This window comes from Morus notabilis, unplaced genomic scaffold, assembly GCF_000414095.1.
Source record: "Morus notabilis unplaced genomic scaffold, ASM41409v2 Scaffold19, whole genome shotgun sequence".
NCBI lineage: Eukaryota > Viridiplantae > Streptophyta > Magnoliopsida > Rosales > Moraceae > Morus > Morus notabilis.
This window is the reverse complement of record NW_010360880.1, coordinates 388199-400586: the sequence shown is the minus strand read 5'-3', so window position 1 is coordinate 400586 and position 12388 is coordinate 388199. Positions and strand designations below refer to the sequence as shown.

The 12388-nt window shown below is 35.3% G+C and overlaps 1 protein-coding gene across 1 annotated transcript; it reads right to left on the bottom strand.

Annotated features, from left to right (window-relative positions):
• Positions 1-9311: 9311 nt before the first annotated feature.
• On the bottom strand, positions 9312-10265 carry LOC21405026 (coumaroyl-CoA:anthocyanidin 3-O-glucoside-6''-O-coumaroyltransferase 1). Its single transcript, XM_010097546.1, has one exon. It carries the CDS (start codon positions 10263-10265, stop codon positions 9312-9314), a length of 954 nt encoding a protein of 317 aa, XP_010095848.1.
• Positions 10266-12388: the final 2123 nt, after the last annotated feature.

Below are 12388 nucleotides of genomic sequence, written 5' to 3'. Positions count from 1 at the left end.
CAACCTGTTGCTCCACCGCAAAGTCAAGTTCCAACTCAAGATCAACCATCTTCCCAAGATGATCACGCTGAAAAAACTGAAGTTCAGGCACAAGAGGAACATCCGGTACATGATCAGGACCTAGGACAATATCAATTAACCAGAGATGAGGAGGATCATAAAGCCACCTATGAGATATGAAGGGGGTAACTTGATAGCTTTTACTTCAATACTGCAGAAGATTTTGAAGACTAAGAGCCTCAATGCTTCCTTGAAGCAATTTCTAGCCCCAATGCTAAAAATTGGAAGAAAGCAATGGAGGAAGAAATGTAAACATTGGAAAAGAATAAAACATGGATCTTAGTCCCTAGACCTAAGAAGCAAAAGCCAGTGGATTGTACGTGGATCTTTAAGATCAATGAGGGAACTACACCTAAAGAACCTAAAAGGTTCAAAGCAAGACTGGTTGCTAAGGATTTTACACAAGTAGAAGGAGTTGATTACATAGAAATATTCTCCCCTGTTGTCAAGTATAAAACAATTAGAACCATTCTTGCAATAGTAGCACATGAGGATTGGGAATTAGAACAGATGGACGTTATGACTGCCTTTCTCCATTGAGACTTGAAGGAAACTTTTACATGAATCAGCCATCTGGTTTTAAAGAGAAAGGCAAGGAAAATCATGTATGCTTACTGAAAAAATCCCTATATGGTCTCAAACAGTCTCCACGCCAATGGTATAAAAGGTTTGATCACTATGTTACTCAAATTAATTTTATTAGAAGCCATTATGATTCTTGTCTATATTATAAAGATTTGAGTACTAAATCTGTTGTATACCTTTTATTGTATGTTAATGATATGCTCATTACTAGTCCTAATATGAGTATCATTAACAATGTTAAGAATCTATTAGGATCTGAATTTGACATGAAGGACCTAGGGGATGCAAAGAGAATTTTGAGCATAGACATAAAAAGAGATAGAAAACAGAAAAGGTTATGTTTATCTCAGGAAGAATATCTAAAGAAGGTTGTTAGGAAGTTTTCTATGGATCATTCTAAGAGTGTCAAGGTGCCACTTATATGTCATTTTCAACTCTCTGTTTATCAGTCACCTTCTACTGAAGAAGAGAAAATTAAAATGACTAAAGTTTCTTATGCTAGTGTTGTAGATTCATTAATGTATTCTATGATATGCACTAGACCTGATTTAGCATATGTTGTTAGTGTTTTAAGTAAATATATGGCTAATACAGGTCTTGATCATTGGTTAGCCATGTAAATTCTACTATTAACTATGGTTTAATTTACAAGTACATATCTAATCACTTGGTCTTGGAAGGTTTTGTGGACTTTGATTTTGCAGGTGCTAGGGATAGAAGGCGATCAACCTCAACTTATATAATGACACTTAATGGAAATTGTATAAGCTGGAAATCACAACTTCAGCCAGTTGTTTCCTTGTCAAGCACAGAGGCTGAGTACATTGCAGGTACTGAGGGCTTCAAAGAAGCAATCTAGATTCAAGGACTACTGAGAGAATTGAAAGTCTTAAAGGGGTCTACGACCATTTATTCTAACAGTCAATCAGCTATCTATGTCTGTAAAAACCTAGTTTATCACGAGAAGACCAAACATGTAAGACACCACTTCATTAGAGAAACGGTGGAAGAAGGCATAATCAGGCTTGAGAAGATTGACACTAAAGACAATCCTTCTAATATGGATACTAAAGTGATTAATGCTGGCAAGTTCCAGAAATGTCTGGACTTGTTAAGCATTGGAAAGACTTGACTGTCAAGTCTGAGCAAGGACATCCACAGGAAAGCCTCTAATATTTTCAAGGTCGTTTATTGAGATTAAGGTGGAATTTTGTAAGAGTAATCTCAGAAAACGACACTCACAAAGAAAGCGTTTTACATCCCTCAGAAGTGTGTCATTTATTGAAGAAAAGAGTATGATACCGCCTTAAGTAAATTAGGCCTGCCAAAGTTTGACACGTGTAATGTAAGCTTTTAAAAATATTAATTGATATATATATATATATATATATATATATATATCCCGTTGGCCTTAGATCGAGTGACTTCGATATCTCTTCTCTAATCTAGAGAGAGAGATTTATAGAGAGAAACTCCTGGTTTTGTGGTGAGAGAGAAATTTAGAGTATTTGGGAACGAGAGAATCTGGAAAATTAGAGTTTGCTCTCCACTGGGTATTCTTTTTGTTTGGGATTGGCATATTTCTTCTCTGAGTGTGGGTTATCTCTATAATTGGGAAATTTCTGTAATTGTGAGGATTGAGGGTGTAATTACTTTTTTTTATTAGTGGAAAGAGCTTGCTTGCGGACGAGAGAGATCCCGAACCTCGGTGAAACAAGCATCTGTGAATTTAATTTATGTTGTGTTCATTGATTTTGTGGATCTGTGTTGGAATCGTTCCAACAAGTGTAAAACCGAGAAGGCGATATGGAGATCATTTTGCTGAAGCCGCAGTCGAGATACGTTTGCCTAGTACTTTTAACTTTTTAATATAATTACTAAAAGTTAATATGCATCATGGAAAAGTAGTTCCACCGATACCATACTACTCAACTACGGGCTTCTCGTCACTCAAAAATTACCACTAACAAAATTAATAGATACAACAAATCTAGATCATGCTAAAAATCATCAACAAATCACTTAAAAGTGGATTTCAACAAAGATTCATCAAACTAGTAAGTTCGAGTCTCAAAGAATACTAGCAACAAAAGAGAAGAAACAACGATCCAAACCTGTCGAATCGTAGCTTATGCCACAGCCAACAACATACTAAAATTTGAAGATGATTGGAGGAAGATTCACCGTTCGATCTTACATTCTTCAATTTAGAAAACCCACAAAATCAACTTTTTCTTTATCCTTCTCCTTGGGCGCTCCTATACACACTGCCCCTCCTTTCTTATCTTTGTTTAATTAGTTTCTTTTTTAATTACTTAAGTGGTGGGTCCTATAATCTCCCGTTTAGTTAGAAGATTCATACTATAATTTGAATTATAGTTCATGATTTGTAATAGTATTTTCTCTCATAAAAAATACACATAAATCGAAAATGGTTCTAATCTCATGATTCTAATCCATGAACCCAACATTTCATTATTTTCAAGTCACGTTCATTTCACCAATTCGAGTTTAAAATTCGATCCCGTTTATTTTACTGATTTGAGTTTAGAATTTAAGTTTTGTTATAATAAAAAACTCTCATAAACAATTACATCTAATTTTTTTACTATAATAAAAATGTCTCACATAAAGTCACATCTCAACTCGAATTAAAAACTCGAATCAACGAACTAAACAGGACCTTCGAGTTTTGCTACAGTAAAAAGTTTTCAGAAACAGTCATATATAATTTTTTTTACTATAATAAAAAACTCTTACATAAAATCACATCTCAATTCAAATTAAAAATTTGAATTAACGAATAAACGGGTAAGTTTTTATTTTTTTTAATTGAAAGTCTTTGTCTTACATTTTGCACCTTGGACTTACAACCTCGATGCTCTCTTCCCACCATCTAGACTACTCGGCTTTAGTCTTTGAAACTTAACTCATGCATGCGTGTTCAGTAATTAATTTTTTGGTAATTATGTTTAGTATTTAATTTAATCATATGGAAATTATGTGCATTAATTTATTACATGAATTTCTTTTTTCCACTTCTTCTGTCTACTTTTCCTCTTCCTTTTAAACTCTGATTGTATAACTCCAAGATCATCAACATTAAAGTTCAAAGGCTGGAAAAGGAATATGAAGTTGAGGTAAGGGGTGAGTAATTAGAAAAATAGAACATAAAGTTGAAATATGAAGACGGCCAGTGGCAGATGTACATATAGCTCAGCCCCCACTCAAATTTTTTGAAAAAATATATTACCTCTTAAAATTTTAGAATTTTACACGTAAGCCCCGATTAAGATAAATATATTTCTTTATTTGTCCCGCTATTTCATTTTACTCTTTTAATTTTTGACTTTGTTATCTACCCTGACCTTCCATTGGTTATGGAAGGAAAAGTTGCAGACAAAAAAACAACTTATGGTTCAGTTGAATGCTTGTTTGTGCAAAGTGATCCAAGCCCCACATAGCCAGGCGTCAATTTCAAGTCTTTAAGTCCGTGAATTTCAACTTTTTGACACCAGGTAATCTTTAAAAAGATAAAAACCATGCTTTTCTTTTTTAATTATGTTTGAATTTTTTATATATGTATTTTGTAGCTATTAAAAAAAACTATGACAGTTTCTTATATTTTTTATGTTACTAATTTGTTAAAAAAGAATTTAGTATATACGCCACAACTGAAGTAGCTAAGCGCATAATGGATCTTGGCTAAGCGCATAATGGATCAAGATGTAGATCAAATTTCAGTAACATCTCTGCATGAAGTTTTCCTTCACTTTTTTTGACGACGGATGCATCAAGTCTCTTATGGACTCATATCAAGCAATCACTTATGGACTCATATCAAGCAATCAAACTGATAAACCTCCCTCAACTCGAAGACCCACTTCCTCATGAGCTCTTCTTGAAGTCTTCAGAAAACTATATCCACCTCTCCGTAGAAAGCTACATTCCTATCATCTGAAACACACTCACAGATCATATCTTATCATCTGGCTATAACTCGGGCTCAAGTTGAGTTTTCGCTTTGGTTCTTGATATGTTCTTGTATGCCCCTATGGTACTGGATTTGGCCGAGCAACTCGGTCTCCCTACCTACTTGATTTTGTCTACTAACATGTGATTTTTATGTTTCATGCTTTACCTTCCAATTATCCATGATCAGATTGGCCGAGTTCAGCAACTCAGCCGATTATACCGCTTTCCTCAAACTCAGCCGAGGACTTAGAGAATTTTGGTGAATTCTTTCGCGGAATTAGAGCCTCATGATGGTGGCAAGTTGAGAAGCGACGGGCGAACACCTCCGATCTATTTGATGGGACCTGTGGTTAAACTCAACAGTGAGCCTCACTCGGCATTGGATCAAGCGCATCGCGAAAAGATCATGAAGTGGCATGACGAGCAGCCTGATTGCTCTGTTTCGTTGTCTGTTTTGGAAGCATTGGACACTTCTTTCATACTTCACAACTGGGAGAGATCGCGCTTGAGATCGAGCGCAGCGGCTACAGATTCTTGTGGTGTATAAAACCACCACGACATGGGGAACTTGCTCCTGAGCAGGTCACGTTACCCGAGGGATTCTTAGAGAGGACTAAAGGGAGAGGGAAGGTTTGTGAGTGGACACCGCAGGTGGAGGTCCTGACCCACATGGTGATCGAAGGATTTGTGTCGCATTGTGGGTTGAACGCCATACTGAAAAGCTTGTGGCGTGGTGTGCTGGTCGCAACTTCGCCTATCTACGCCAAGCAGCAACTAAATGCACTGAGGATGGTGAGAGACTATGGGTTAGGGTAGAGGTGAGATTGGATTACAGATCAGGCGAAGATGATATCACGGCAGAGGAGATTGAGGCAGCGGTAGGACGCCTTATCTAAGGTAGTGAAAGAGATGAGCGAGTTGGTCCGAAAAGCTGCGGCAAAAGGTGGGTCTTCCTATAATGCAGTCGGACAGCTGATCAAGGATATTAAAGGAAGCAACTAGTTGTCCATTTGTGACCTTCCTTTGCAAAAATAAGGATGTAATCTATTTTCCTTTTTCTTCCACCAAGGGGATGCGTTTCATGAGTCTTAATTATTTCTTTATCTTCAACTCCCGATTACGATAATGATTTGCAATCATATTGCTTCCATCAAAGCCTACCAATAATGATAATATAGAAAGAGTTTGAGAAAATTATTAAACTTACTTATGAGTTTAGATTTTTATCATATATTCTTAATTAATACCTTTTGACTAATGTAATTATTTAACTAAAAATCATATTAAGTAAGAATAATGGTAAAAATCTAAATCCATCCATGTCTCCTTCCTCTAACAGTTACCAATCACGTAAAATTCATGTATTGACTTAGCGGTTATGGCCCATGGGTTAATAACTTAGGGCATATTTGGTACATCATATAAGCACTCCATATTGTATTTTTTAAGAATAATACAATACTTGACAATATTTTATACATTGTATAGTTTAATACGATATTCAAATTTAATACAATATATAGTGTGATTGTGATATCTAATACGGATAAAAATCTATGTATAAGATTGTATTATGCAATTTAACTTTATAAAACATATAATATATTTTACAAATATCAATGGTCAATATTGGGTTTCGAGACCGACGTTGAGGTTAAATTTCAGGATGAAGTGATGTTGGGTGTATATTTTTTAAAAATTATACTTTGCCCCCTCAATTTTTAAAAAATTATATTTTGACCCCTTGACTTTTTAAAAATTATATTTTTGACCATTTAACTTTTTTAAAATTACAATTTACCCCTCAATTTAAAAAAAAATACAATTTGACTCCATTTAAAAATTTTTTTTTTGCAAAATACCCCTGTTGAACAACTCTACCTTCTTCCTTGCCCGCTCCCATTTGGATTGAGATTAGAGCCGAGCTATGTTATGATTAGACTTAAATTTTATCCGATTACAAACTAATATATAAATACAATATTATGGTAAAAATAGTATAATGTAATTTACTATAAACCAAAGACCGTATTGTATAAAAATTATACAATACAATACAACATTATACGATACAATACAATACAATACAATACAGTACACCAAACGTGCCCCTAATTGTTAATTCTCTCCTTTCTTCTCCCTGTTCAGTTTCTTCTCTCTTTTTAAAGCTCTACAACTACAAGTGTAACTTCAAGATCATCAGGACGACAAGTTCAAACATAACAAGAATGTAAGGAAGATTTTGGATTAGCACAGACGTGTGTCGCCCTCCACACGTGTGGGCACGATCGGGGACGACCGGACGAGGACGAAGGATGCAGTGCTCAGACCTTTCATTGGTGGTTGGCTTAGAGAAAATTAAAGAGAGACAAGCTGCTAAAACGCAGCGTACAACCAAGACCAAAAAAACTCCAAAACGACGTGTGGCCGTAAAACAGCAGAACATGACCTGAACGACAGAAATTGTTACCAAAAACCAAATGGCATTAAAAAAAAACAACCCACAATGACAAGTCGTTTGGATCCTGCATCACAAAACGTTAATATGAAAACAAAGCAAGAGATAAGGCTTTGTCGATCCTGACAACAGAAGCTATAAACGACAGTAAAAAATACAGATATGTGAACAGCAGAGACCAGTTAGTAATCTTCACAAAACGTCAAAACACCATTCCAAAAAGAGAATGAAATCTATGTTTATGATGTAATTTATCAAACTCTTTTTTTTCAATGATTTTGTTTTAGAAAGATTTTATATGCTTTACGTTTAAGTGGACTACTCGTGTGAAAATTTTGTGAGGAGACCCGGACGAGCTTGTCTTTCTTTTATTTTGTAACTTACAAGTAAGTGCGAGTTTTGGATTTATAAGTTGTTAATTTCTTCTTCTTTTTTTTTTTTTTTTGGCCTTAAAACCTCATTAGTCACTAATTTCAGTTAATTTGAGGCGTGACAAGTAAAGTATCATAAGGCTCCATAACTGTAATTGAGATATAAGTTTTAGTAGTTTTGTTTGGATGGTTGCTAGAAAATAAGTCACGAGAAAATACAGTATTCGTTTTCTTTTTTTTTTTTTAAGTCTAGATATGAGGTTTTGTTTGTAAATTTTACATATTTTTATTAATGTTTCAAAATAATGAAAAATAAATTCTGGTTAAAAGAGTTAAAAAGATATTCTCAAAAATTACAAGAAAAACGCACACTAGTTTATGTTTTTTAATGATCTCTGTTAATTGGATATCTTAGAACAAGTGTAATTTAGTTATTAAATTAGATGTCCTTGGCAGTTACTCAACGGATTCGCATTAGAGAAGAGATTTTATATGTGATTTATAAAAAAGCAAGGAAAAATTGCATCATTCTTAAAGACAGCGAGAAACACAATATATTCCGTTTTTTTTGTTTTGAAAAAAAAAACCCTCGGAAGTCTTTTGTAATGAAATTTTTTTAGATTATTTATTTTATAACAAGTGACAACAATAGCCGTATAATCTATTATAAAGTTAATTTTACCCTATTTTTCAAGTTATAGTGGGTGCACGACATTTACCTTCACCAATCACCATTTAGGCCTCGTTCGCGAAGTGAATTCAAGTTTTTAATTCGAGTTGAGATGTGACATTTTTTTAGAACTTTTCACTGTAACAGAAAAAGTTTGATGTGACATTTTTTGAAAACTTTTTACTGTAAAAATCTGAAACTGAAAACTCAAATCGGTGAAATAAACGAGACCTTAGAGTTTTACATCCTTAGTCCTTACCCCAAAGTTAAATTATTATATTTCAAGCTACTTCCAACGTTTTTAGTGAAAGATGTCATTTCAACATAATTATCAACCTGCTCGAATATATGTTTCTATCAAAAAATAAATAAAAAAATAAAAAACTGTTGGACCCATGTTTTCTTCCCCTTTGTTTTTGTGGGATGAGACATTGGAAAATAGAAATGACACGCACGTGGCACCACACGTCATAAAAATAATACACAAACGAATAATATTCAAGGGAAAGTTATCTATCCACTGTAATCCACAATGTTATCTTCATAACCTATATTAATACGCGTGTAGGCTTCCAGCAAAAAGTAAATAAATAATAATAATAATAATAAAAAGCGCGTGTAGGTCATGCCACTATTACAACAATATTGAACTAAAGAACCATCGCCATTCGCTCTATATTTTCCCTGCTGTATATCATTAGCATTAATTGTTAATTGTTAATCGTTACTAAATATCAATTTCAGGGACATCTCAAACCAAGCTTTTCTTTTAAACCCAACAATATTTTTCTTCCCGCTTCCAAAATAGATTGACTCAAATAATAATTTTTTTTTTTTTTTTTTTTTGGCTTCCAAAATAAAGCAATATGAGTCATATGACTAAATTCAGACCAGCTTGTCCAAGCTTTCTTCCAAAATGCCATTGAACCGACTCATTTGATCTTTAGCTAGTGCCAAACCAATTTCGGCCCCACCTATTTCGTCTCTACTCTCAGTAAGAGAGATCGCACTTGAATCCTCAACATGAACCGCGTTTTGCTCTTTTTAGGCCTCCCCCACCCAAAATCCACCTCATTAACACCCAATTTCGTCGAGCCCGCAACGGTGACAAAACGCCACCATTCCGACGTCAATTCTTCGTACTTCATCATCCACCTCTACTTATTTCATTAAAGCGTCACACTCCAACCCCTCAACTTCCTTCCGAATGGCCTTCGCAGCCGCGACGATCCCATTTTCTCCCAACAACTCCTTCCTCTTCACCGGTGCGAAACACCCAATCAAGCAATTTCCAAAGTCGGTCGCTGGTAATGGAAACTCGAGACGGCTTCGACAATCCCGCTACGAAGCCAAAGTAGTAATAATTAGGCCCATCATCATCATCGACACTAGAATTTTTCTCTGTGATTTCTTCTGATTTCGCTAAGCTAACCCATATTAACGCGCAAGCGACGACAAAGGTTGATATGTAAAATGGCCTGGAGTTTTCGTCGCTGGCCAATTGATTTGTAACGCAACGCAGAACAAGCGTGGCACGAACGTTATCAGCATGAGAATCGAGGAGTACTACAGGTTCTACGTCCTCACGATCATTGCACGTACTCGATGCCAAACACCGCCACGTGTCCAACAAGACGCGATCCAGGCCATCTGGGTCCTTGATCGCCGTCCTATCGTGAGACGGCAGCTGTAGGTCGGAGTCAAGCCGAGTCAAATCTCCTCCGGTCTTACAAACCAACGCCCGGGATTTCATGAAGTGGTGAAACTCCCTCCCGTCCGCCGCCGCGTGGTTGAACCAAACTAGGCAGATGCCGGCGTTGGGAAAGACGGTGACTTGCAAGGCCAGGAGAGGGCTCACACGTGCGACGCCCCCTACACGGGTCGGTGGCAATTCGGGGACAAACCGGGGCAGTGCTCGGACGGGTTGCGGGTGGTTGGCGGAGAGAGAGTGGAAATTGGCGGCGGAGTCGACGATGGTGAGAGGAACAGAGGAGTCACCTTCGGTGAAGAGGATGTGGGGCATCGCCGGAGGTGGAGGACATACGAGGTTGGCGGCCAAAGGGAAGAAGTGTTGGAGAGTGGGGAGTAGGGTTTCGAAGAAGTGGTTGGTCGGGTGAGGAAATTCGTAGAAATAGAGGCTTTGCATGTGGCAGCAAAAAAGTCACGGCATCTCAAAGAAAGTGAGAGGAAGAGTGGTTGTGGGGACTGAACCTGGCGGTGGAGAGACCGTGCTTTGCTCGATCAACCTTACTTCGTTGTTATTCGGCAAAGCCATTGATGATGATGATGATCTGAATGTGAGTAGTTGTAGTAATAGGTGTACATGTATATATATATATATATATATATATATATGATATTCTCTTTTGACTTATTATTATGTGTTGAGTGAATGTATAGTAGGTTTGTACTTTGCAACGTAACAATCCGCTCTCTCGCTTTATTGTTAGGTTGCTTAATTATGAATGGATGTAATAATAAAAAGCGAACGTTGAGGGACATTCGGGAATCTAGTCATAGCCCATAGGGTGCATTGCAATATTGCATACAACGTGGACAGTGTGAGAATAAAAGTGCAATTTTCATTATATGTGATTCTTTAAAATGGATTAATTTCTTTTTTCAGAAAACATATTAAAAATAAGGGACTCTATACGGTGGAGCATGTTATTTTTCTCTACTCGTGAATATTATTTTTATTGTTAAATTAATTTTTAACGGTCAGATATGCGATATGATGAGTAGTTTTTTACATTGTCTATTAGAAACAATTCTAAACGATATTATGGTAAAATCATATCATATTGATAAAACTATGATAAAATGGAACTTGATAGAATTCAAAGGTGTAGAATTGCGGTTAACTTTTTTTTTCCATATTCCGTCGAAAATTCCCCTAAATTTTTGCAAGTCATGTCATGACAAAAGCTTTTTCTTGTATTTTGTGAAAAATATTGCGATTATCTAATATTCTTAAGACTGTGAAAAGTTAGGTGAGTTAGGCACTCGCCAATTAGCCTTCAGCTATGCAACGATTTCGTTTTAAAAAAATGTAAGGTCTCATTTTGACGCATCATGATATATAGTTGCAAACTTGAAACAATTCATACCAGTAATTAATGCTTTTGCATTCCTATAAAACTTTTTAGTTGGAGATTAGTAATACTTCTCAACTAATGTTGATATATTTGTCATTAATTCCTAACTTTTGCAATTGCTTTTTTATTCTCAATATACAAAGATAACATTTTATGGTATATAAATATGTTTACATACATAATTATTGTCAAGTTAATATATGAAGGTTTGCCTAATTAAGCTTTCCATCGTCGACTTAAGTGGGTCTTGTTTTAAGGAATGTTGTACAATCAGCATGAAGGTTGCAAATCTATCTGATTGTTTTTTCAAGAGTTATTGCAATGTGTTCCTTGATTGCTGATTGTAGATAGTTTTGGGCGACAACAAAGGCATTCTTCCCTCCAAATAATCCTGGCAAAACTATTCAACAAAAAAAGAGAAAGACATTCCGACTATTTTGATACCGCTTTAACTCTCAATCACTCGCCAAGTTCTCCACTCCAAATTTAAGATTAAAATGATAATTAAAATACAAAAACTGGTCACCTCCCTAAGGAGAAATTAGAGGAAACATAATTAACTTATTGCTTCATGATTTTTTTGAGTTTTAACTCACCGGATGTAGTCGAGTTTTCCAACTTAAGGGAGAATGATACGGAACAAATTAAAAATAATTAGCAGTTTAAATTATAGGTTTATCTATTAGAATAATTTAGATGATGAATATAAATTAATTACGGCTCTGATTATCTATAATAGATGGTTTAGGATTTATTTAGTTTTTTAAATAACGGATTATGTTTATTATTAAATTTTATGAGTCTATAAATAGAGATAATATTTGTATGAAGTAATCTGCCAAGAAAATAAAACGTCAAAGTGCTTATAATTGAGAGTTTAATAGAGCCATTACCCTAAGGGGGCGTTTGATATGCAGTAATCTTAAGGATGGGAATGGAAATCTGTAATATTATCATGTTTGATACAAGAATTATAATTTTTAGATTCCCAAAAAAGTGATTACCATGGGATTCACTTTCTCTCATTTTGAGTTAATTTGAATACCACCCAACATGGTATTATTCAAATTCTCAGGAATCTCAAAATCATGGAAATCTTATTGTTATTATTATTGTTATTATTATTATTATTGTTATTATTATTATTATTATTATTATTATTATTATTATT